The sequence below is a fragment of the Rhizoctonia solani genome, chromosome 9 (assembly GCF_016906535.1).
Source record: "Rhizoctonia solani chromosome 9, complete sequence".
NCBI lineage: Eukaryota > Fungi > Basidiomycota > Agaricomycetes > Cantharellales > Ceratobasidiaceae > Rhizoctonia > Rhizoctonia solani.
The window spans coordinates 226602-251923 of record NC_057378.1 but is presented as its reverse complement, the minus strand read 5'-3'; the positions used below and the strand labels follow the sequence as shown (position 1 = coordinate 251923).

Here is a 25322-nt window from a genome sequence, read left to right as displayed (position 1 = left end):
AGCTACACCAAACTAGATTATCGTATACTCTCATATCGTAAAAAGTCACTTGGGGCCATCGTCCTGGTCTCCATCCGGGGTATTGACATCAACGTTAATATTTGGTCTATTGCTGCTTAACCATAACCAGAGCATTATTCTGTCATTAAATGTGTCAGAAAAACTACCAACGTGCACACCTGAACTATCCAGGTAATACACGGTGGAATAGGGGGCGTACGGGGTATGCTCCTCACTATAGCACGTGCCCACATACGCAAAGAACTATCCCTTGCACTGCTGCATATCCCCGCCTCCAACTGTGAGCGTTGTATTGTCTATTGCCCGTTCCTTTTCCGATGAGTACTACGCTATGAGGAAGAAAGAACCCCGGAATGCGGTCATCAAATAAAGAGCTAGCCGAATAAAAACTTTGCTGCTAGATCGGCTCGATGGAGCAAGGTCACACAGGTGAAGCGAAGAGAAGGAGCTAACGTTAACCACCCTGATTAGCCGCAAACAGGATGTGCGTATATCTTCGAACCATGGAAGTCTATTCAGAAATCATAGCGCCCTAGCTGTATCAGCCAATTGATCGTGGGAAGAAGTGCACATTCACCATTGTCGAATAAATGACGAAAGGCAGGGGTCATTAGTACAGTTTCTTCTGGTGTGGAGAGAGGAGAGGCCCGAGAGGTACCTCACAGTATATTAAGTTATGTCTAGTACCTACATTAATAGTTTGGACGTTGAGTCCTCATGCATCCTCCGAACGCCACAGCTAGTAATATGTCATATCAAAATGCCGTATGCATAGAAGAAGGAACTAGATTTATGTGGATTTGTTGACCGAAAGAGGGAGTAACATACCTCTAGAGGCTGGTTAGCTAAAGTGATGGGATACTGTTTAGGCACTGTGTCAACCTCGGCAGGCCTTCATTTTGCGCGGGGAGTTGCACTGGAGCCAAGAGCCTAAGCTCGCGATCGGGTGACTATTACTACATGGGAAGTAACCCTTGGAGGCCTCAATTGTTCAGGTATACTTAGTGACTCAATTTGAGTCAGCAATAGCCCCATCACTCCGTGTGTTGGGGCTCGTCCTACCACATTGGCATCTCACGTGACCAGTTGTTACACTGCATCAAGCACCCTCTCGAATCGATAATTTAGATCGCGAATTTTGATACTTGATGAATTCTGTGTTTTAATCATGCGGATACTGAATTATGTCTTGATTGCAACATTTTACAGATATAGTCTTTCCGCAACCGCTCTATATCCTATTGAAGAGCAGAGTTCCATTGAAAACCATTGGGTAGCCTATATCTCACATGCATTTGAGGTTAGTTGTCGATTGAAATCTTGCCACATATCAAACTCAAGAACTAAAATTTACCTCTTACTACAAGGTCATAGGACCATTCCCTCAGTGAGCATTAAGTACGTTGAAAGCGATTCAACTATTGACCCAGGGTTACGCAGAGAGGCTCGCGAGCAACATTTCTTGAATCCTGGATATCCTCTTAAATGTGTGCCATTGATGTCTGAGAAACGCGAGCTTCAAATAATCTAATTGATTTCATAGCCGAAATAGTCTTCCCCTTGGATTACACTCACGCTTACACGTCCCACTTGGCAGACAATGGGTTTGTGCATTGGACAAATCATACCGCTGCTATAGCACGTGCTAGCTCGGGAGACTCTGACCATAAAAAACTGGAATCAATTCACTACTCTATCCAATTTCCCGGTATTCGTTGGGATTCGATTCGTCACACCGAAGGCTGGTCTGGTTTACAACACCACGCTCTCCTTCATACAACGATTCGACTCACTTCAGCTCTATCGCACAATCCATTATCTTTATCCAGACCGACATATCTTGTTTTGACTGCTTCGCAGTGCTCGTATATTGCTATTCTCAACTCTAGACATGGATCTTTAAACCCCAGATGGCATGCTTGCAACATCTACGATACTGATGATATGCCTCCAGTCAGAGTTCCTTTGAAAGCTTACTTTGACCACGAAGCGGTGAAAATAAGTGCTACTGATTTTGCCATCAATGGCATGGAGCTAGATGTCTTAATTAGTCTGGACTATGAGATACGTCTCTTTGGGGACCCAACGGTCTCAAGTGACGGGACTACACCTGTCGTTGAAGTAGATATTTCGGTCAAAGTGGAACAGACTGGCGATCAAGATGTCCCGGATATCGATAACAATGCCCTGGACTCTCCATCACTCGAGCCTAACCAACTGAGATTGTCAAATGCTCAGGTCAATCCGCATACTCCCTGTATGCAATTCAATGCGAAGACACATGTATTCCCACACTTTATCGATGGCTGGGCATATGGGGACGCGGCTGGAATCGAAGTGACTTCGTGTTCAGAGGAGTACTGGTCCATTGGTGGTACACCCAGATTTATTGATACCTGGGTGACAGATGTTCGTAACGTAATTTCGTGGGACAAAGGGCTACTAAGCAGTTTTCCAGGAAATCCGCGTCGAAATGATAGAGCCCATAAGATTGGCCCCGTCTCAAACGCGGCTAGTATCGATGAATTTGGTTCAGGAAAAACCGCTCCTGGCTCCTGCTGGGTTTCTCACACTAGAGCTCAGTCTCCATCTCGACATACACTCTTCTCGAACCCCCCATAAGCTTCTCATCACTATTCCTATCCAGAACCATCCTAGTCTCTGTGAACTATCTGAAGATACAGAGGGGCTTCTTTTGACTTACCGTTCTGTTTCTGGTACACCCGCCTCGGCCGTTGTCATTCCTCCTCCTAACAAAACGCACAACATTACGACTCAGTCTCGTATCCTCTTGGCACTCCATGGGGCTGGAGTTATGCACACACACCCATTTTGGATCTCAGCCCTTCCGCGCCCAGAGCATGCATAGGTCCTCGTAGTACAAGGTCTAACACCTTGGGGCCTGGACTGGAGGGAAGCTTCAAGAGCTGACGTCTGCGCTGCCCTAAGGGCTCTTGTCTTGAAGTTAGTTGGCGTATGGCATGAAGATGATTATTGTACTGCGCACGATCTGGCAACAGAGATAACAGTCCCAAAACCGCCTGGTGTTCCGGTCAAGACCATTCCCGTAGTGGCAATCGGGCACTCCAACGGAGGGCAAGGCGCTTTGCATTTGACTTCTGCATTCCCTGATTGTATTCCTGCACTTATTCCCGCAGCAGGCTACACTAGTGCACGGTTATATGTACCCACACAAGCTTCTCGTGGTTCTCTCTTCGCAGATGCGGCACTCCAGAGTATTTTGAGGGCGAGTTTGCAAGGACAGGATGGAGATATCATAGCCGGGAATCTCGCGCTGAGTCGAGGTAAGTAAAATATTTCCAATAGAGAAACGATATTTCTCTAAATGTCCGGCTAGTTCATCTGGTCCATGGCGGTAGCGACGAGAATGTACCGGTATGGCACTCGCGGGAAAGGATGGCACTAATCAAAATGTGGAACCCGGACGCTGACGTGAAGTATGACTGGGATCACTATCATAGAGGATGCGTGTCTGATTATCCGCACATACAGCATGACCGAGATTCCGGGAAAACCCCACTTTTGGGATACGGTGTTTAAGGAGAAACCAGTTTCAAATGCCATTCAAGATCTGGTTTCCTCACCCTACGCCGCTTCAAATACAATAGAAACCGACTTTACTCTTACGGTAGCCTGGCCATCAGAATCGGGTAGCATGCGGGGTTGGCGGATCAGGAAAGCAAAGGTTCCTGGGAGGTAGGTTTCCGTTTTCAGTGTCACTAAATGTAACTCAGCTTCGAAAAGGTTATCCCGAATTCACGTCAGTGGTAGTTCTATACAAACGACCAACGTTCATACGTTTTCTGTTGAGCTCTCAAAATCTCAACTGAAAGATGGGGACGTTATTGAGGTCGACAGCCAACGAATCAAGGTTCCTCGTCAATCTTCTTTCTGGCTCTCATATGAAAAGGATAACCAGTGGGAGGTTGGTCTTTGTGAACAGTAAAGTTAATTGAATTTGGGTTAACAAATTTATAGATAGTACATACGGCAAAATCCTATCATTATGGATCGTTATCCAGCGCCCTTACCTCAGCTATGCCAATAGCCCTCGTTATCCCAGCCCGGGAAGGAGACTATTACCAAACTATCGCGCTACGGATTGCACACAGTCTCTACACATATTTGAAACTGGATTGCACCATCCTCAGGGATTCTGAGCTCCAAGGACGTGTTCTGGAAGGTCGAAGTGTGGTGGTGATCGGAGGACATCATAACAAATATGGAATGGCGGTCCGCTCGAGCCCCTTGCGAATTTTGCCTGATGGATCAATCGTTATCGGGCAAAAAAGATATAACATAAATGGGGTAGGAGCACTATCCTTTCACAAGGTATGTAAAATTGTGAGCTATTATGAGCCGCCCGTTGAATCGGGTATAGGACCACGTTTATATGGATGCCTTGGATCTAAGTGGTTACGAACGAATTCTGAGAGCATTCCCTCTGAGAACAGGCGTCCCTGGCCCCGAGTGGATGATTATTGGCCCGGAAAGCAATACGAAGGGGTTTGGAGGGATTCTCGCGACGGGGTAAATACATCTTTTCTATTTATTAGGCTGCTACCTAAGGTTTTGCTGTTGATTTCCTGTTTACACAGCCGTTTATTTAGATCTTACATATATATAAGCCATATTCTCAGAGATTGGTTAAGTCTTATACATTAGCCAAATTTTATTGCAACGAAAATTCTTCCAGAAATTTGGCACCGCTAATAACACGTAAAGTAAACAACACTCAAACACCTTGGCCTACATGGCCTACAAAGCCTTCTCAACGCTCACTCTGCAACCGGTTTTCCGCTCTTGGATTGCTTCTTTGATTGCTCCGCAAATCCAGCTGCAGGCTCTTGCTCCGCTCGCCTCTTTCGAGTACGTGTTGTAGAAGCTACAGCCCCTGCCGCAGAGCCCTGTGCATAACCAGCAGCTGTGCTCAGTTCCCGCAATCGACCACGTTCGTCCTTGAGGGCCATCAGGAGAGTGTCTCTCAGTCCTCTGATCGGGATATTGATTGGTCGATTTTCCGCGTCCACTTTTTCTCCTGGATTCCTTTGGCAAACCCGGAAGAAGTCGTAGAAATCCAGAACTAAATCCGGGAGCTCTACTTCCACAGTCTCAGACTCGTCAAGCACCACCTAAAGGTCCCACATGTGTTATTTGAATGCTACATGCTTAAAATTGATTCAATCTATGAGAACACTCACAATGGTCTCACCCCGCTGCTTGACCAGGCTCCCAAGGCTCTTGCTAGTGCCTGTTGAGGGGGTTGAATTATTAGAGCTTACGTCGGGCGAGTTGTAAGTGTCTGATAGACAGTCCTGTGCTATGTTGTCATCCGATCCATGTTCTAAGCTAACATCCTCTATTCCACCTGATGATATGCTCGCTTCCTGGCAGTCATCCAATGGGAACCCTAAGTTATGCATACGTTAAGTAGGACAGTGTCCATATATCCCAGACAGCTTGACTTACTTGTGCCTATTGTCTCATTGCAAACCCAAACCTCCAAAGTTACACGGCACTTCTTGTCATCCAAAACTGTCAGGTTTGGAAGTTGTGTGGGAACATTCTCAAAGTTGAGGATCACAACCGCATGAACCTGGCACTCAACTTCTGTCTCTGTGAGATATAGCTCTGCCTTCTTGCGAGCACCTCCCTTGCTCTGGCTCACTGCGGACTCGAAAACTACTCTGGGATGCATCCGGGTGTAGTGTGCGTCTGATCCATGGTCTTTGTAAACCCCAAAAGCTTTGTCTGGTTGTTTATACCCCGTTACAAGCCTAATTTCAGAGTCTCCCATGTCAACCACACTTGCTTGGTTCAGGCACCGTGGTTTGATCTCAAGCAATTTTGTACACAGGCTGGGGAATATTGTAGCCGCCCATGTATTCAGTGGTGCCGAGTGGAGTAGGCTGGGCATCTTGAATATTGCAACCTGTCTGGATGCGCTCCAATGCAGCCTAATGGATGAAGGAAGGAAATAGAGGAACGCATCCATCAGTGAGCTTGCGCCACATTGGACAGTGTTGTCATAATAAGTACGCACTTGAGTTTTAGTCCACGGTTTAATATCTCTTGCTGAAGTTCAAGGATTTCAGACTGGCTGATGTCAGAGATCTTGTAGCTTTCTCCTGGGCTTGCCCAATCTTGAATCCCTTTCGCCCACTTGTAAATCCTGCCGTTGTCAAGCCCAGAAGCCAATAAGGGCTTGACAGCAGTATCTATGTGACTTACGTGCAAGCTGCCTTGGGGAGACGCTTGGCTTGATTGACCTTGGCTAGAGTAAACAACTGTTTTGGTGTGGCAGGAAAACATAGTTAGGGGTTAATGCATGAGCATACCACGTGAGCATGAAACCATTGCTATTATCAACACTATCACGTGAAGCAATTTTTTTAATACATTTCCATATATAAACAATACGGGAGCTACATGCGAACTAGGCAAACCGCTCACAAAACCGGAACCAAACCGTGAAAGCTACAACACCAGACGCAGAGAAGGAAACAGAGAGAGAAAGACAGAGAAAGACAAGAAAACAAGAAGAAAGTAGCACGGTCAGAGGATAAATGTCGCAAGGCGACGTACAGGTGGCTTAAGGCCTAACTTGGGGTAGAGGCCGTAAGGGCGGGAATGAAGTGGCAGCCTTAAGGGCGTATATATTACATGGGTTGAGCGGCTGCCTGCGGGCCTCCTCGTCTTCGGCCTATGCCCGTCCTGGCAATGAACTTTGCGACTGCTTTGAGACCTGCAAGGGAGCCAAACAGTGTGGGATCGTTAGTGTTGGTGGAAAACTCACTGAGTATCCCCCTGTGTCCCGCCGTCGCGGGACAGGAGGTGGTTAAATGAAATATTGTCTCTTCCGACTCCCCGCAGGCACACCTGGGATCTACGTCGTGATGGAATTGCGCATGGTACTCGCCGTAGTGGCCGTGCCCGGTGAGGTATTGTACGAGGCGGCACTCGATGTCCCTGCCCAGCTTGCTTGCGTTGAATATGGGGTGTAGTTTGAGCGCAGGTGGGCGGGGGATGTAGTATTTTGAGTTGATTCGTGATTCTGAGTGCTCGTACCATGCTTTCTTCCATGAACGTATGATTTTGAGGGTTGCCTGTTCTTTCGCCCATGTGATGGTGCGATTGAATATGGAGGTCGGGGCCACACTAGCTCCTTCGTTAGCCAGACGGTCCGCATTTTCGTTGCCTTCGACTCCGCTGTGCCCAGGCGTCCAGGTGATATGAATAGATCGTTCTGGGCGTCCTGCCACAAATGCCTTGGCGGCGGTGACGAATGCTCTGGATGCAAACTGGCATGGGTGTCGTGAGAGGTCGGCAATTGACTTGACGGCGGACTGGTTATCGCAATATATGCGTATTTTGCAATAGCCTTGGTCTTCGGCTATTTGTTTAGCTTTCATGAACACTAGTAATATACCCATCATTTCTGCATCATAGATGTTGGCTCGCGGTCCAATTCCAAACGACGACGATGACAGAATCCTTTTTCCGGCACGTATAACGTAGCCGACGCCGACTTTCCGAATGCCATTGGACACCGCCGCGTGTCCATCTGAATAGCCAAGGACGCTGGCATGACATTCTTCCAGCACGCTGATTTCGGATAGAATCTTGTCGCGGTATTCGTCTCGTTTGAGTCCGTCGGTGGTGTCCTTAATTTTGATTTGGTCAGGGAAAGGGATGGACGGGTTGGACGGGTGGTTAACGTGTGGCGAGACAAACTCGATGTGTGGGTGGCTATGTGATGCAATGAAGTGGATGGGGGTTTGTAAACTCTTGGCCTTGTTGTTCCTGTTGCTGTTAAGGGTGGGTATATGCGTGTCCCATGAGGCCGGGAGGCGCTTAGCAACTTCGGATGACTTAGGGATGGTTCTGAGTTTAGCTGAGTAGTTCATGATAAGCTTTTGGCACCTGATGTGCAAGGGTGGGATGGTCACGTGAAGCAATCATCTGTGTCAAAAACGAAACATCATTGCATGCACCAAATTTTTATCCCTCATATATCATGTACAAGCTTTATGTGGTATTTACGGGCTTGTTCTGTAACAAAATGTAGATTAGATAACAGATTAAACAGATTGACCTAGTTGTTTGGCAGGTTGGTTTAATAAGTGATTACTGATATGGAGGAGGTAACCGTATATGCCTTGTAGCTTTTCGTTATAGCACCTCTAGGGCTCTCTCTTCTTCAAGGTTCTGCTACCTCTAGTTCTGTGGCTTCTCTTTGTTTATAACTCAATGACCCAATTTATGAGTGGTTTTTGTTGTTTGCATCGTAGCTCCTTGAATATAAGTAAAATGAAAAAAAAACAAGAGCTTGGTCTCTTGATCATTGACATATTATTGAAGTAGTTGTCACTACGGCTACTTGATAAAGCATACATGCTAACAAACACGGAGATCATGAGTGATATGATAGGCTTGCGTCTCAGTCTGGGGCAAAGATAAGTTCCGTTCAGAATATAAGGGTTTTGAGAAACCAGTCGATAAGGCAGAACTGTATTTTTGTATGGTATATCTTCTGGTATCTTCTCGAGCATGCCCACCCAGGTCCTTTTTACGCAGGACCAGGGAATGCACGACGCCCGAAAGTAATCGTAGCTGGTTCTCTAAGGGGAATGAGCGTTGATTAAGATTGGAGCTACAGCATTGGAGTACGGACTAACTTCCACAGTTTCATTGAAATAAGTCTTGTCCAGATAGATGTTAGAATTTGGATCCAAATCGCACAGGTCAATTATGGCAAAGATTTAAAAGTTAGGTAGTGGTGATATTATAGATATTGCGTCACCTAATAGCATCCCGGAGCGCAATAAGTAAATTCATGTTAGTAACCCCAAAGGGAGCAGGAAGGGTCTGGATAAAGATCATTGTTCATTTACCAAATAATCAGTTTGTATAATATTGTCTTGTACAGGTCTTTCTGTGGACCGTCCGGAACCTTCAGGACACTGTTAGCTGAAGAAGAATCGACAAGAAATCCCTCGGAAATAGGCAACAATCCGACTACGCTCAAACCTACACCTCTTTCTTCCAGGAATGCGTGGTATGCAACATAGTCGCGCATGTCGTCCTGACCCATGTCTAGGGCAAGGTTTTTCATAAACAAGGGGATTCGTGATCCTTGAAGTTTTGTTTATCTGTGTGGCTATCCTCAAAGTAGAAAGCTGTTCATTGATTCCTTGTGCGCACACATGCATATAGTGCGAAGATCCAAATATCCTAAATATGACTTCACATGTAAGCTCGCATTCGATTGCTACAAAGCTCAAATACACTTTCTTCAATACGTTGGTGCTATTTTAGACAACGTTTTCAGTCATGAGCATCAATATTGTCGATGGTTTAATATAATTAAGCCCCCACAAAAAGCGTCACTCCAGGATATCAGCTAGAAGAAACCCCACTCAAACCACCTTCAAAGGATCATACAAGATCTCCAGGTTATCCAAATCCAAGCTTGTGGACGTCAGGCCTGAGAAATCATCAAGCATACATCTGATACCAGTATCTCAGTTCTTCTAAAAAGGTCCTTATTACATGGCATGCCGTAGTCGATGAGATTACCCCTAAAGGCCAAAAAGTGTATAGTACACCACTCCGACGGTACTCTCTCTATCAAGATAAGGAAATGGTCACCCACTCTACCCTCCAATATATATAGCATTGTTCGAATGCAGCTACTACACTCTTGCTCATACGCCGCTGATGCCATGGTATCTGGTTTCCAGAGGTTGTTAGTTTGCCACCAATCACACATCTTGATTGGAACCTCGAGAGAGGATAGACATGGGTGGCGACGAGCTAGAAGTGATATATGAAACACGCGGGACGCCTGGTGGTAAGTGGTGAACCAAAACATAAGAACTCAGATTTATAACAATGTCGGCCACAGCGATCATGGAGGACGTGAGCGCTCCCAAGCCATAATGAACACGAGTCGCAAAAAGGACGAGAGAGCAAGTCTCAGGGTTCCGGTTTAGGGTCGTCAAATAGGATCGTTCGTTATGTTATGGCTTCTGATCATCCCATTAAATAGAGGCTCGATAACAATGCGAGAGGGTGTGTAATGGTAAGCGACTTATACTGACGACCCATGGGGACCATCGCAAACGGACCTGAAATTGCCAAAGACGAATTTATTATGGTATAAAAAAATAAACGATACACTTTTGGGGGTCCAAATAAGTGCTATTGAATGTTGAAAACCTGAAGACAGAACTCACAAGCTACCAACGTATGCGACACACAAAACCTCGTCCTATCCAAACCTATGCGGCAACTGGCCCAACCCACCATGCCCAAGCCCTGTATACCACCCACAGAGAGAAAGTGGCGGCAACAATCATCAATATCAGCCGAGACTGTTTTACGCCTCCAGGACCAATGCCGAATGCCCGTGCCGCACGCTGAGACGAAGAGGATAGAGAGTTTTGGAACGAGGAGAATATATTTCCCTAATTTATTTCGAGTTCAATTGAAGTTTTGAGTTTTAAAAAATGGGAAAAAGGCAAACCGTATTATCCAGCTCTCGGTTCTGCGCGTGTGCATCGTTATGTATGTCGATCGTCACCTACCCGCGACCCGTCAGCATCCCAAAAAACACAGATACTGTCACGTACATGTCGCAGCGTCCGAAGTTTTGAATGCAAGTCGTCGAGTCTGGTGTCATTCTGAGATTCATAGAGAGCCTCGTCTCGTTGGTTGCGTGATGACGACATTCGGGAGGGGTGGAGGGTCAACTGATCAGCAATAGAAGTGCTAAGCGCTGGGCGTGTGCTTTCAAGCGCCAGGGATTAACCAATACGATCGCGTCATTTCGGTTCTGTTCTTTCGTGTACATTCTCCACTCAACGATCACCACAAGATGCTTGCCTACATTTTTGACAACGTTGACTCGGACCAGAGACTCCCTCATATTACTGAACCCCCTCTGCTTATCTCCGAGGCTGAATTGAAGGAACTTGGTGTACTGTACTGGCGTGCCGATGATCCGGAAATTGTTGAATCCGTTGCGAAAGAGCGTGGATATAAGAACCGAGATACGATCAACGTCAGTCGAGAGGGGTTAGGGGATCTTTATGAATCGAAGATCAAGGGGTTCTTTGAAGAGTGAGTAGATTGGATTGCCATACAGGCTGTCATTAATGATAGTGCCTGTAGACACATGCATGAGGACGAAGAGATCAGGTATATTCTCGACGGAAGTGGCTTCTTTGACGTAAGGCGGACAACCGATGGTTTGTTCTATATTCATCATCGCCGTGCTTCAGAAATCTAACGCAGACATTGATTAGAGGCATGGGTACGCATAGCCGTTGAGAAGGGAGACCTACTTGTCATCCCGGCAGGAATTTACCACCGCTTTACTCTTGATACAAAGGACTATATCAAGGCGCTGCGCCTATTCCAAGTAAGCACTGGCGGCTATCCCATTGTTAAGGTTCAACTGGTTAACGTGATATCGTAGGACGAGCCAAAATGGGTGCCACACAATCGTAGTGCAGAAACAGAAGTAAACCTACATAGGAAGAGCTATCTAAGCTCAATCCGTGTCTGATTTCTTAAGCTCCAGTATCTAATTCTGAAGGCACAATGAAATATTTCTACTCCTATGTTCGCTTGGGACCCAAGTTTTGCTTTGGTTGCGTCTTCCCTGAAAATTCGCGGAACGCTACTTAAATAGAGGTAAGTAAACCCTTTCACTCTGCCCTGCATAGTAAATCTTGGATGGTAACTAGAGCTTCCTTAGAGAGTCTATGTATGCGTGGATGACTCATTACTAGATGGACTGCAAGCAGTTCATCTACTTTATTGTGACAACCATCCAAGCCAGCTGGAAAACTCGTCCTTGTGAATGGGCCCGGACCACCGAAATAGGCTAGTGGAAGTTATATTTCACAAAATGCTAGTTCTCAGTAAGAATAAAAAGCCAATAAACTAGCAACTAACTACACTAGTACTATTACTCGCTAAAATAACCCCTTGGGCAGCTACAATGTATTATTTGTAAAAAACCAGCAGCAAAACCTCTCGAACTTCATTATCGGACGGCTATTCCTCTCGCCCATCAATTGGCTTCCGGCGTCTTAAAATAGTAGGCGAGTGGCTGAGCATCAAATCTTCGAATTCTTAACTTCGTACTATCAGCCACGTCAACCCACGTGAAGATTTCTTTCCGGGTACCTTTTGCCAACTCGACGACCACTCGTCTCATATCTTTGCACCCATGCCGTCAGCCAGCATATACAAGTCTGCCTACCCGGACTGTATTATCCCTCGCGAGTCTGTTTTCTCCAAATTGTTCCCGAAAAAACCAGAGTTCGATGAGGATCTTCCGGCATTTATCGACGCGGTCACAGGTCGAACGCTTTCTCGAGGAGATGTGAAGGATTTATCTCTTCGACTGGCATATGGCCTGCAGAAAACCCTGGGCATACAACGAGGAGATACAATAATGATATTTAGGTATGGACCGCGTACTATTTCATTTGCTTTGTGACTGATCTAACGATTGGTAGCCCAAATTCCTTGATTTGGCCTGTGGCTATGTTGGGGTGCATCGCTGCAGGACTCAAGTGTTCACCAGCCAACTCGGCTTATACACCCTCTGAACTCGCTCATCAAATATCGGACTCGGGTTCTGGTTTCGTTTTGGTGCATCCAGCGTTACTTGAAACTTTGCTCAAGGCGCTCGAGCTGCTCAAAGTCGCGGCTGCAGACGTTCGGAAGCGCGTTAGTGGGGTTATGTCATCTTAGTTTGGCGAAATTATTGATGGGTCATGGCAGGTGATATTGATGAACCTTGATGGACCCACACCCAAAGGGGCTGGAGGATATAAACAATTAGACTCACTTTTGGTTAGCGGGAAACTCAACGAAGAGGAAAATTTTGATGGAGAATTGTCTGATGAGACAGTGTACTTGTGCTATAGTTCGGGTACAACCGGACTTAGCAAGGGTGTCGAGGTAGGTGCATAGCCTAGATATTCGATGAGCTTGTTGCCTATTATGAATTTTGCAGACATCTCATCATAATACCAATGCTGTTATTGCGATGTCTCGTGCCGCATTTCCTGAAATGATTCAGGGTAGGGACGTTCTACTTGGGATCCTGCCCTTTTTTCACTCTTATGGCGCGATGCACTTGATTCAGTATCCGGTACGCGCATTGATTCAATATCGTTATGTAGTATTAATTAACCCGACCAAGCTCACTCTCGCGGTTCCCGTCGTGATTTCTCCTGCATTCAACCCAGAAACGTTTTGCGCTTCTATTCAGAGATTCAAGATCACATGCGCTCTGGTCGTTCCACCCGTCCTTGTTGTCCTCGCCTCACACCCAGTTGTTGACAAGTACGACTTTTCGTCTCTTCGTTTTCTATTTTGCGGTGCTGCTCCTCTACGAGCCGAGCTCATTGCGAGCGTTCGGTCTCGACTACGCGGTCGTGGTGCCGAGGTGTTAGTTCCACAAGGATGTGGTCTGACCGAGATGAGTCCGACGGTCTTGTTAACTCCTTTACATCGCGCGACGGAAAAGATCGGGTCTGCGGGTGAGCTTTTGCCAAATTTGGAGGCGAGGCTAGTTGGAGAAGATGGCCTAGACGTGGAGCTGGGCCAGCCTGGAGAGTTATGGTTACGAGGACCCTCGGTCATGAAGTAGGCATTTACCCTAGCATCTGCTCATCGATACTCAAACGTGCTGCAACAGGGGGTATTTGAACAACCCAACTGCCACGAGGAACGCTATCACACCCGATGGCTGGTTCAAGACTGGCGATGTAGTTATCCGGGACAAGGATGGCTTCTATACTATTATAGATAGACTCAAGGAATTAATCAAGTACAAAGGGTCTCAAGGTCGGTGGAGCTTACCGAACCCCTCAAATATACTCGGCCAACCTTTTTCTCCCAGTTCCTCCTGCAGATCTCGAGAATGTTTTACTATCACACCCTGATATTATCGATGCCGGGGTAATCGGTATAGAGTCTGTAGAACAAGCAACAGAGCTCCCGAGGTAAGTGGGCACCGGTGCCTTTCCTCTTCATCAACTCAATAAATCTGAGCAGAGCTTATATTGTACATCGTGCTGGGTATGACTCTTTCTCATCCTCGGAAAAGCGTCATGCATTTGAATCTGGTGTCCAGTCTTGGATCCAGGGTAGGGTCGCAAAGCACAAGTATTTGCGAGGAGGTACGTTTGGTATTTAATTCGCAATACCGATAAACTCATTTATGCCGTTCTTAGGCGTAACTCTAATCGAATCAATTCCCAAAAGCCCATCCGGAAAGATTTTGAGGAGAGAACTACGAAAATATGCTCAAACAGAACTAGCCAATGAGACTTCTAAAAGCAAGTTATAAATCTTTCCGAATCATAGAAAATAGTAATTGCTTAATATAAACTTGATATTGGAGGCGAGAACGTTTATCAGAATCAAGCATGTGAGTCTAGCTCGCAAGGGCCTTGAAAGATACGTTTAGCTTCAGTCGAATTGCACCCTTCAGATAGTGCTTCAAAGCTGGTCTACACTGCCATACCCCATCATTACACCGAATTGGTTCCCTAGTAGTGAAAGGGAAAACAAATCTCAGTCATAAATATTGCTCTTGACATTGACTGCATTCAATATGGTTAGATAATAAGCGAAACTTGTTGTGATCCCCTGATGACAACACTGATGTGTCTTTCAAGTGCTGGCCAGCATTTCATACGACTCGCGTGAACACATGTCTAGTGATAGGGGATATCTGCAGCAATCCTGCCCTCAAGGACTGTTTCGGTGAGCTCCGAAGATTTTCAGGTTCTTTGTAAAGCACTTTTGCATAGGTTTGGGCGACCATGAGCTCAATCATTTTGGACATAGCAGCGCCATACAAATTTGGAAAAATTTAAATCAAGTTCATAAATGTACGCTATATACTCAAAGCATTGCTCAAAGGAGAGAAAGGCTACTGGGCGTTGGAAGCAGAACTGGGTCGCTGATATGGTGGGGGCATCTCATAGTGATTACGGCTCCCCGAGTTCCCTAAATGACCAATACTCGGAGAATAATTCGTATCGGAAACAGTGGTCAAAGTAGAGTCATAGATCGAGGTACCGGTAGCTCGATTTGGAAGCTTGTTCCGATGATTTTGTCCTGATCTCGAAGCTGAAATGACCGTTAATACTGTGAAGTGCAAACTCGGGAGTGGGAATTTAACATATACCATAATTTGGATCGATTGCTGTGAATGGGATCGATTCATATTGGACGGTTCTATCAACTACCCCTTGGGTTGGTCGCATCCCCCGACGGAGTTGCTTGGGAACAAGTCTCGCCCAATGTACCCGGCGCCGGTATACGAGATACATTCCATAGAGCGCCCCAACCAGTGCTAGTATGCCTATAACAATTCCAGTGATAACCGCTACACGAAAATTTCCACGTTTGCTCTCCGTATCTGTGCTACTTGCTGTACCTCCCGGAATCATGGCAGTAGCATTGCTAGTGTTTGCCCAGAGTGAGATCATCACAGTTCGCTCGTAAAAGACATGAACGTACCTAGGCAGATACCCGAAAAAGTCGACAGTGGCGTATTGACGAGGTGTACCATCATGAGTGATCGTCACTTGATGCAGACTGGGACTGAGACCCGTCTTGTGCCAAATCAAACGCTGAGAAAGCTACCAGATATGTTAGAAAAGTAGAAGGTGCATACTATTCTGGAACGTGAGCTTACTATTGGATTGTGAAACCCGCTAACTCGCTCTGGTTGTTCTCCGTCAAAACTAATTTGAACCATTCCATGCGTCGAGTCAATATCCGAAAAGTACCAAACCGCTGTCCCATTGAATGTGAACGTAGCAACGGCCCCCGGGGTGGTGGTACGGTGTACCGTATTTTTATGAAAGCCTACATTTCCGGGGCTTGTGGCGCCATTTAGATTTTCCTGATTCGCACAGTTGAAAGCAGTCATCAGAATGTTGTATTTCGCAAGTCAGACATCCTTGGCGAGTAACTCACTATTCTCTCCCATCCTGGAGAATAAGTTATTACTGCATTGATATCGTCGTCGTCGACTATTAGTGCGTCTTTTGGGACGACGGAGGCACCCCTATCAAATGCATTAATCGGATTTGGTCCGGCAAGGAGTGTGACACTTACGGTCCGGTCAAGGACGGGACTATGGTATCATTGAACGAGACAACCCTACTCAAAGCATGAAATAAGATATTTCATAACCGCGAACAAAGTCTCGGCATACCTACCTAAAATAATCTAACGAGACTTGACCGGAGTCTCTGTTGATCATAATTTGATGGTCGCCAGAGGGCAGTCCTGTCCTACTCCAGAGTAACTGCTTGTATTGTACAGTACTCGACGAAGCATTGACTTCCTCGTAGGGCTTCACTCCATCAACACTAATAGCAACTGTCCCGTATCCTGGGCCTTTTCCGCCGTAGTAGTATATTTCATTCCCTGCGCCAGATCAAATCAGGAGAAATGAAGATTTACAAGACACTGATAGTAGGTACCTTGAAAAAAGAACGCAATGCGCATGCCGGTAGCGTTGCTATAATGCATAGTGCCATTCAAACTTTGAGAAGAGTCTGAATACTCAGTTATCATCCAGCTAGATTCAGAAGGGAGATACTGGATCCCGCTACGGCTGTTGGAACTGTATGAGAAGCTGTCATCTATATCCTCGCTTACTGTTGCTTGGTTTGTGACCCAGCTTGAGAGCAGAAGCAGCAACATAATCAAGCGCAATTGGAGATGCATAACAAAACGCCCAGAGCAGCTACTTAACCAGATCGTTGTTGTCTCTAGGCTCCGCCAAAGCAAACTATGAATCAGGAGTCATCTCAGCGCCTATGCACTCTTCCGCTTCTCCACATGTGTCGTGGGCGCTCTCTGCCGAAATTTGTTGTATGAACTGGTTCGACTTCTCAAATGCTCTCGGAAAGGAAATCAGCCCTTTTCTCTTTATTGCAAATTGAGTCAGGACGATGGAAACAGGTGTATGCGGGTTTAGTAGCGCCTGGTGTCCTGATTGATAAACACTTAGTCAAACGTACTGTTGCATCCAACCAAGTTACCTTGATCCATAGCTCAACTCTCAAGACCACATGGATGACGATAAGAAAGATACGAGCCATACAACGTTTTACCACAAAGTCTATACCGATACTCTAGGGGCTCGTGAGTTTATGAGTTCAATAAATCTTGATTGTTCATGTGTGAACCACAAGAGGTATCAGTCATGCTATCCATGTTTAGTACTGTTCGATTAAGGGGTCTGCGTACTGTGTGATGTGGCACTAGTGTGGCCGAAGGTGCTATGTTACTTGCCCATGGCGTATATTCATCACTCGCATATGGGGTACTCTATGATTATTTCTGTTTTATGATCTTTTTCTTAAAAGCGCGTATTTTTCTTCTCCAAATTTCCCTTAGTCTTGGCTCCGATCGTAGCAGCTAGTACATAGACTTACCCAAGAACGAGGTTTTTCGAGACAATATGTACCGTGGCCTTGATTCACCGGTCCACGATCGAAGGTTAGTATAAATTACGGTCTTTGATATTGTTAAACAAGTAGCTTTTAGAATTGCAGCGCGTTGAAAAGAACTACAAGCCCAAACCGTGCCTAATGACGGATAAGCTGTAGATGACGCCGTAGTAAGAATCAGTGCGTACCACTTTAAATGTGCAATCTTCCATTGTCCCTCCACCTTTCTCAACCGATACGAATAGTACCCCGCAGCACGATGGTGGTCTCGAATAGCTTGTCCCTCTCTTGCGATCGTTGTAATAGCGCTTGTGCGTGCGTTGGCTGTTGTTCCGTCGCCCAGGATGTCAACAAGAACATTCGAAGTAACCATTTGCATCCCGATGATGTTTCCTTGGCTCAAAAGTACACTACATGCGCCAAGTTAGTACCGGTTTTTCAACAGTTGAGGTTGAGATCATGGATTTACCTCCGTACCCACTCTGCCTTCCCTTGCTTAGTAGTATGTAAACCAAATCTACTCGGTCCCTGATTAGATACATTCCAGGATTACACACAACAGCTCACGCATCACAAACGCCATCCTCAGTGAAGAAATCTTCGAATTGTTGATCTAGCGCTTCAGATTTGCGCGACGCAGGCGAAAAGGCCTCGTCGTGGACATAGACGTATTGACTCAACACGCGCGCTACATCTCGCTCATTTTTTAACAGTTCGACCTCAGATTTTAGAGCGGCCAGCTCGGCACGTAGTTCGGTTGCCTGGGTTTCAAGTGACATGATGAGTCTATAGCGCCACCAAGTGTAGACTGCCCAGATGGTTCAGGGCGTGGCCGGTGGTTGTGGTCGAAACGAGGCTGAAGTTCCAGTGGTTTCAAGCGCCTAGTCACTCAGGGTCCTAATTATTAAAATCTTCCATTGTTCGCGCAAAAACTATTGGTAAACAATTCCGGCTAGAAAGATACACACATTCAATACAAATACATATCATCCGGAACGAGCGTCAAATCCAAAGCAAAAATGAGAAAAAGGCCAAGTTATAGGTCCATCCTTGCCGGGTATCGGTAGTTGGGTTCACTATGTGGAATAACCATGTAGTGAACCGAGGTAAGTGTAGTTTTTCCACCAATCGTCCAACCCGCTCATGACGTTCATCCTGATGATTGTTCGTATGAGCGAAATTCGAGTCAGAAAGGAAAGTAACAACACACCAATGCGCATCCATCCCATCTAATGGCGGCATGAGTTCGGGTGGTACATATTCCTGGTAATCTGCCATCGGGAAGCTAATATCCGGGAACAATGCGTTTGCAACCTGACACTCAATCAGTCAATTTCTGAATTCGACTCGAGTGTGATGGAACATACAGATTGGGGCTGCGTTCTATCCGCACTCATCATCTAAACCGTTGATTAGTACTATGCTAGGGTGGCAACACGATCAGTGCCTACTTGTTGTATGGGAGTCTTTACACTTTCCGAGTTCCGCGCCAAATGCGAGAAGAATCGTGCAAAATAAGACGGAATATCTTTCGGTTGCTGACTTTGTTTTTCGCACGCCTCGACAACCCCCTTGAATAATCCCACGATCTCGAGAATTGTTCCGGGTTCAAATCGTGATAGATGCTAGGTCCATCCAGACTATAATAGGTCATACGAAATGGCCAAAACAACCAACTTACGTACCTTGTATAACCAAACGCCCGCGTATGCGGTCGCAAATGCGATTCCATCCTGGGTATACGGTATGTAACCGCTCGGCGCCATGTCTTCAACAACATGTTTGAGCACCAAAGCTGCTGAATCTTTGCACTGTTGCAACACTGCTTGGGTTGCTTCGACCGACGGAGAGACAAGTGCCAACATTTGTAATTCATGGATCGAAAGTTGGGAACTAAAATAGTAAAACCTCATTATTGATCTTGAAACGGGAGCAAGTCCGGCGGATGCATCTGTGAAGGATGTCAGGCCTTGTGCAAGCAGAGCACGGGATCCATTCACCTTCGAGCGTTGCCCAGAATTTGGGGGTCCCATCTAACATTCGGAACAAGTGTCTAATGGTTGCATCAAATCCACCCGGTTTTGAGGACATCATCGATGACCGCGTAGCTTGGATCAGTCGATAAACCATCAAGAACGAAAAGGATCCAGCAAGCTGGGCATCGGCATCTGCTTGCTTTTTAGTATAGTTGATTATCGAGATTGAAAGCCATCTCACAGCAAGGAAACTATGAGGTTATATTAGATCGGCCGGTTCGTTCGTGAAAAAGAAGCACTTACCTGAGGGTGATCACGGACCCATCCTTCTACGTCTGGGAGATCGTGATCTGGAACCATATTAGGTTTGTTTCTTTGTGATCTATGGATGAGCCAACACGCATGTCAACTTTACGATAGCCGGGCGTTACGAGTAACTTACGCTGTAGTAAAGTCGTATACTGTGGGGATATATTTTAGGAAAGTCCTAAACCACCCCGACAAGATTACTCACACACAAGCTCTGTAAAACATTCAGTCTCTGGACACACGGCACGAGTGAAAAATCTTACGTATCCAAGTCCGCTCTCTATTCTGTGCACGAAATATTCGATTGAGAAGCCTTGTTCCCGATCAAAAACCGCACTCACCAGTTGTTTTCTGGCTTCTAGCTCGTCTTTTGGTAGTGGCTGAGTCCTGAATTCATGCAAGTTCAGCTCATAGGCCATACGTATGGCAAGCCCAACTTTTCTCCAACTGCTCGCGTCGTCAGCGTCCTTGTAGAATGTGCTCAATGAAAGCGCCTGGATGTATTCGATGTTGCACATGTCCGAAGCCAAAGCTCTCCCAATGAGACTCTGACTAAGAGCATGACATTGTTGATGTACGCGAGGCAGGAAAAACTTGCTCGACACAGAGATGATTGTGGTGTAGAGAACCGTTGAGCGTCTCCTTACGTAAGGCGCAGTGTGGAGACGAGGGTCGAGAAGCCCAATAATGGAGTTGAGATGAGCAAAATATCTGGAACCAGGACGAAGATGAGAAAAGCCAGATTGCAAAGCCGAAAAGAACCAGGGGCAAAGAAGACATACGAATAAAATAACGAGTCGACTTCGGCCTCGGTAACGAACTCAGCCTTCAGCGGATCTTCTAGGCGGTCAATGGAAGACAATCCTAGCGTAAGCGGGACCGGGGGTGGCACGGCCAAGTCGGGGCGTGATTGGCCAGACGGTGTATCAGACATGATATTTGCGAGCGTGTACTTTTTTACGTCGTCCCGGGAGTTTTTGCGTGGACCAAGGTCCCGGTAGCGTGAGCCACTTGCGTCACTAGAGCTCACCGTCAGCGAGGGGGAGGCAGCAGTCCCTGATCGGCCGATCAATAAACAAGTAATAAACAGAAATTAGACCCTTGTGAAAACGAACCGTATGGGGGAGTCGAGGTAGAACCGGGCAGGGATGCAACGGTTCGGTGCTCGAGCGGACGGGGAGCGCGTGCTTCCAGAACCGAAGAGAATTCAGATGTTCCATTGGGAGCTTCACAAATCTGCGAGGAACTGGTGCGTGCCACCTTTGGCTGGGCAATATACGCCTGCTGCTGCTTGTCGTCCGGGTTGCTGAGAAAAATAGGCGTAAGGTTCACATGGTTATATGATTATTTTTCGTCCCTGAAAGTCGATATACTTACTCGTTTTTTGGCTTACGACCACGCTTCTTTTCCTGATACAGACACTCTAATGATAACCTTGTGCATCGACTGCATGGTCCCTCGTACCCAATGTTTGGATTATCGCATCGGACTTTTATAGCACGGCATGCCGTACACCTAAGAACAAACGGTGAATTAATCTCGAGCAAGAGGCGCAACACATTAAAGGCAGACGACTTACGCTCGGCCTCTAGCTTTTGGTTCGTTATCATCCGAAACGTCCGTCGCCGGTCCTTTGCGCTTGACACCCCGATCAACTCCACCTTCAAATGACATCGGTAATATTCGGTTCAAGTCTCTCGTCACGGTACGAAAATTAATGTATAAAAAAACTCTTGGGAGTGAGACACAAGTCGAGCTGGGCGTCCGCAGTCGTGGTATGAGCAAGGAACAAACCTGCGGATTCGAGACGAGGGTCGAATTGAGTTTGGTCTGTCAGTTGGCGCCGGTTGGGGTCCCGTACGTTACATGGTAACGATCGGCTTGTGAGCCGACCGGCCCTGATTGGTTAGCACAGTTCTCGCTCTTAAATATTACTGCGCTGAACTCCAATTCTACTTTGATCAATTGAACAATGAAAATGTCGGATATCATAGATCTAGTGTGCGAGGAACAGTTATAGACGGCTTTGGTGATTAATATACCGATTTAATATTTCATTTCATTTTCTCCGGCCCAGAATACTACTTCGTTACAGTACCGCCAACGGAGAATGCCTACTGAACTATCGCCAGGTAACATTTCATCCGAAAATGCGTATAAAAGGCTTGGTCTTGCTTCGGAAGTTGGAAACCTTTCTTATCCACGGTCGGACAGGGGTTAGAACTGCATCTATCGCTCCATTTTCTCACGAGCGTGGCGTTCAGACATTCACCTTCCAATGAGCAGCCCCAATCATGTAGACAAGGACTTCGCGAGCTTCTCCAGGAACAATCCAAGTAATTAAGCTCCGGCCGGGCCAAAGTGTGCTACTCCTGTTAAATCCGCTGGTACTCAATAAATAAGTCCACTGAACAGAGGGATAGTGTGGCGTATTCCAAGTGATCCTTTAGTGTGACTGACAGCCGAACCTCTCGATCCGCTAGCTCTCGGTCAATCTTTCGCATTCAAATTGAATGTGCGTTGCATCTTCTGGGAGCAAGGGTATTCGTAGCTCGGTTACTTCCCACCTATCAATAAGTCAATTGTAAACTCCCCATAGTATCCAGCCACCCGCGCTTCTGCTAGGATCCTATATTGGTATGCATATCTAAGTTTAACAGTTTGTCGATATGCGGTGCATTTTGCATGAGCCGGCCCTGACTCAGAACTCTAAAGATCTGAGCAATGATACATTGATGTTGAGGTATGCGGTGGGCCACGGGACAAAAATATACTGGTGACTTCCTAGCTACCCTAACTTTTCCTTAATCAGTCGATTGGTCCAGTTAGACTGAAACTCTAGCAACCAGCACTCCTATTTGTCTCGGGTGGTAACTCAAAAGCGGTAGTATAAATAGCATTAATGATAGCATAGCGATGACTGGCAGCTTGACGCTGTGACCTAACTATCGATGCATAAGCCTATTCTCGTGTAAATGATGATATTTGGGGGCACTCAAGAGGGTACAGGATACGGTAGACTGTGACGATTGATACTTGTGGGCATGTGTTGCGAGTCTTGTGACAAGCCTTTGCATACAGCGGCATAAATAGTATGCGTAACCGGTAACGCAAATGGGAGCTCTACATACTCATTCGATTACATATAGCCAATCAGTCGATCCTAACTACTACTTTCCCAAAGTGTGCCCCGCTCTCGAGATAAGCAAAGGCTTCTCTAGCTTCCTGCCATCCGAACACCTTCGAGCCCACAAAGAGTTTGAGCTTATGCTGAGAAAGGAACGAGTCGAGTCTTTGCCCAACGTCTTTGCTTCCGGGTACCAATCCATTGAGCTGGATAGTATTTACCATGATATCAAGAAACTGCAGTGAGTTTAACCATTTACCTTGATTTCAGATGACATGAGAGCAACTGTAAGATCGAAAAAGCCAGTGGTCGGGGTGTCGTCCCTGGATACGCCAATCACATGAACTACCCCGCCCGCTTTCATGGACCTAATTGCTTCCATAAGTGTTCCCTTTCCACCTAGTTGAATCAGTTGGCATATCTATACACACTAGATGCAGAGTGCTTACCAATCTCAAGCGCTTGATCAGCCCCCTGGCCATTGGTCAATTTCTTCACTTCCTCCGCCCAGTTTGGAGTCTCTCGATAGTTAATCACATGATCGATCCCGAGCTCCTTATACTTTTGGGCCTTTTCCTGTGAGGAAGTGGTGGCAATGACGCGCGCACCAGCAGCCTTGGCAAACTGAGCGCCAAGCACCGAAACACCACCACTTCCCAGCACAAGTACTGTTGAGTTTGGAAGCTGCTTCCCGCTATCGAATAATGCATGGAATGCTGTCATGCCAGCACATACATTCAAAGCAGCCTCTTCATACGACAGGTGATCGGGAATTGGAAGTATGAATTCAGCTGGGAATATGCTGGAGAGTATGTGTGAGAATCTCTCAATCAGGATTGACATGATTACCGACCGGTACTGGGTCAGACACCCCTGAGTCTCTGACCCTAGTGTTTTTGGCCCGTATTCCGGCTTTTGAAGTACATTAGAGCAAAGCTAACCAGTGCAGCAAACAAACAAACCTTAATTGGCCCGCTAACCCAGCCTTCATTAAAGAGCGAGTGTACGCGATCTCCGATGACCCACCCGGCTACGCCTTCGCCGACTGCAAGGATCTCACCAGCACCATCGGAAGCAGGGATAAGCCCTCCGCCATCGAAACCCGTGGTAGTTTCCTTCAGGGGATAAGTCCCCCGGCTAATTTGCACATCCTATATTTGAGCCCAAGTTAGTGCTTGCATCTACTAAAGGTTCCTTGGCATACCCTAGAAAAAGGTCAGGTCGAGTTCATCACTAGCAACTGTACGATTCAGCACTCACCGACTATTCAAGGCAGCAGCATGCATCTTTACCAGGACCTCGCCCTTGCCAGGTACAGGAATTAGAACTTTGCGAAGCTCGAGGCTATGGTAGCCGTTCCACGACGATGGCCGACTAGGAGGATACCTCCAAGCCTTTGCAACAGTGGGAATTGAGAGAGCCATTCAGATCAAGTGTAGAGCTATGTTGCAAGAAGTACACTTTCAACTCTCGATTTATATGTCTCCCAGAATCGCCGTATCCTTGGAACATATAATACTCAATGACACACCAATCAAGGTGCGGGAGTTTGATGAGAAATCGGTTAGCGGGAGTTTGATCACGCCTTATCATGGTTGGGTTGGACTGGAGGTTGCGAACATTGTCAAATTAAATAGACTAGAAATGGACCCATTTACGTCGGAATATTGTAAAATGACCCTCGTTAAGTTTATGTATGCGCTGTGCAGGACCTGGTTGGACTGCCGTCAGATGTTTCCCCCTATAAATACATGTGTTTGTAGTTCTCTTCCTTATTGCACAATCCGTTTTTTAATCCTTACCCTCCTGTTCCAAAAGTCAAAACCAAGTTGTGCTATGCGCAAAGAATTGAGATATGCGGTTTCATATCTTGTTTGATAACAAACCTAGAAAGCGGGTGTATATCATTAGTCTCTTGAGTAAAAACGTGACTGGTATCGCTAAAATTTAGGGCATGTACTATTTATATAAGCTATTAGAATAGATTCGGGCCATTTAAATATCTTATAGAGAATGAAAAATCATAGTAACTCCACAAAACCATGTAGTCCAGGGCATGGCAGATATTTAGATCCAAGCCACCTGGACCGTTATCGTCCACGTCGGCTATAGATGTCCGAAAGCTTAAGGCTACTTACATATCCAATTAATTTACCTGCGAAACTCGTTGAATATGCTATTGTGATTCCGCAATACTGGGTATATATATTACATTCCGTCCACAGGTTGACGAGTCGTACTCGGGTATCTGTGACCGCGATAGGATACTCTGAATAATCTGCGTAGCGCTTTCCGCGCGCATAATTATATCGACCCCCAGTATCGTAATGCATTCTGACCACATGTGCCTGTCGTACGTGT

At 46.3% G+C, this 25322-nt stretch overlaps 8 protein-coding genes across 8 annotated transcripts; 2 read left to right on the top strand and 6 right to left on the bottom strand.

Annotated features, from left to right (window-relative positions):
• Nucleotides 1-1189: 1189 nt before the first annotated feature.
• On the top strand, nucleotides 1190-4576 carry RhiXN_07615 (alpha/beta hydrolase family protein; the record flags this gene model as incomplete). Its single annotated transcript, XM_043327431.1, has 11 exons — nucleotides 1190-1321; nucleotides 1389-1408; nucleotides 1462-1508; nucleotides 1565-2430; nucleotides 2480-2833; nucleotides 2891-3326; nucleotides 3380-3479; nucleotides 3535-3738; nucleotides 3787-3967; nucleotides 4021-4374; nucleotides 4424-4576. 11 exons carry the CDS (start codon nucleotides 1190-1192, stop codon nucleotides 4574-4576), a joined length of 2847 nt encoding a protein of 948 aa, XP_043182816.1.
• A 244-nt stretch (nucleotides 4577-4820) lies between these two features.
• Nucleotides 4821-6354, bottom strand: RhiXN_07614 (uncharacterized protein; the record flags this gene model as incomplete). The annotated part of the gene is made up of 4 exons (XM_043327430.1): nucleotides 4821-5174; nucleotides 5244-5452; nucleotides 5512-5999; nucleotides 6086-6354. The coding sequence occupies 4 exons, from the start codon at nucleotides 6352-6354 to the stop codon at nucleotides 4821-4823; spliced, it is 1320 nt and encodes a 439-aa protein (XP_043182815.1).
• A 347-nt stretch (nucleotides 6355-6701) lies between these two features.
• Nucleotides 6702-7949, bottom strand: RhiXN_07613 (RNase H domain-containing protein; the record flags this gene model as incomplete). The annotated part of the gene is made up of 1 exon (XM_043327429.1): nucleotides 6702-7949. One exon carries the CDS (start codon nucleotides 7947-7949, stop codon nucleotides 6702-6704), a length of 1248 nt encoding a protein of 415 aa, XP_043182814.1.
• Nucleotides 7950-10325: 2376 nt separating this feature from the next.
• On the bottom strand, nucleotides 10326-10775 carry RhiXN_07612 (uncharacterized protein; the record flags this gene model as incomplete). The annotated part of the gene is made up of 3 exons (XM_043327428.1): nucleotides 10326-10511; nucleotides 10571-10627; nucleotides 10677-10775. The coding sequence occupies 3 exons, from the start codon at nucleotides 10773-10775 to the stop codon at nucleotides 10326-10328; spliced, it is 342 nt and encodes a 113-aa protein (XP_043182813.1).
• Nucleotides 10776-10921: 146 nt separating this feature from the next.
• On the top strand, nucleotides 10922-14419 carry RhiXN_07611 (AMP binding enzyme; the record flags this gene model as incomplete). The annotated part of the gene is made up of 14 exons (XM_043327427.1): nucleotides 10922-11166; nucleotides 11218-11294; nucleotides 11352-11467; nucleotides 11525-11569; nucleotides 12048-12151; nucleotides 12205-12522; nucleotides 12576-12789; nucleotides 12844-13023; nucleotides 13079-13216; nucleotides 13268-13713; nucleotides 13766-13914; nucleotides 13970-14072; nucleotides 14125-14249; nucleotides 14304-14419. The coding sequence occupies 14 exons, from the start codon at nucleotides 10922-10924 to the stop codon at nucleotides 14417-14419; spliced, it is 2376 nt and encodes a 791-aa protein (XP_043182812.1).
• Nucleotides 14420-15007: 588 nt separating this feature from the next.
• Nucleotides 15008-18328, bottom strand: RhiXN_07610 (SnoaL-like domain protein; the record flags this gene model as incomplete). The annotated part of the gene is made up of 11 exons (XM_043327426.1): nucleotides 15008-15207; nucleotides 15266-15543; nucleotides 15601-15722; nucleotides 15779-15988; nucleotides 16063-16153; nucleotides 16204-16248; nucleotides 16308-16518; nucleotides 16575-16708; nucleotides 17738-17959; nucleotides 18019-18066; nucleotides 18117-18328. The coding sequence occupies 11 exons, from the start codon at nucleotides 18326-18328 to the stop codon at nucleotides 15008-15010; spliced, it is 1773 nt and encodes a 590-aa protein (XP_043182811.1).
• A 297-nt stretch (nucleotides 18329-18625) lies between these two features.
• Nucleotides 18626-21508, bottom strand: RhiXN_07609 (Fungal Zn(2)-Cys(6) binuclear cluster domain; the record flags this gene model as incomplete). The annotated part of the gene is made up of 16 exons (XM_043327425.1): nucleotides 18626-18704; nucleotides 18760-18863; nucleotides 18917-18949; nucleotides 19001-19174; nucleotides 19235-19500; nucleotides 19550-19717; nucleotides 19767-19776; nucleotides 19829-19907; nucleotides 19968-19986; nucleotides 20040-20048; nucleotides 20098-20119; nucleotides 20176-20545; nucleotides 20617-20890; nucleotides 20950-21140; nucleotides 21212-21349; nucleotides 21414-21508. The coding sequence occupies 16 exons, from the start codon at nucleotides 21506-21508 to the stop codon at nucleotides 18626-18628; spliced, it is 2031 nt and encodes a 676-aa protein (XP_043182810.1).
• Nucleotides 21509-22987: 1479 nt separating this feature from the next.
• Nucleotides 22988-24385, bottom strand: RhiXN_07608 (Zinc-binding dehydrogenase; the record flags this gene model as incomplete). Its single annotated transcript, XM_043327424.1, has 6 exons — nucleotides 22988-23167; nucleotides 23221-23360; nucleotides 23411-23763; nucleotides 23815-23873; nucleotides 23924-24098; nucleotides 24222-24385. The coding sequence occupies 6 exons, from the start codon at nucleotides 24383-24385 to the stop codon at nucleotides 22988-22990; spliced, it is 1071 nt and encodes a 356-aa protein (XP_043182809.1).
• Between the last annotated feature and the right edge of the window lie 937 nt (nucleotides 24386-25322).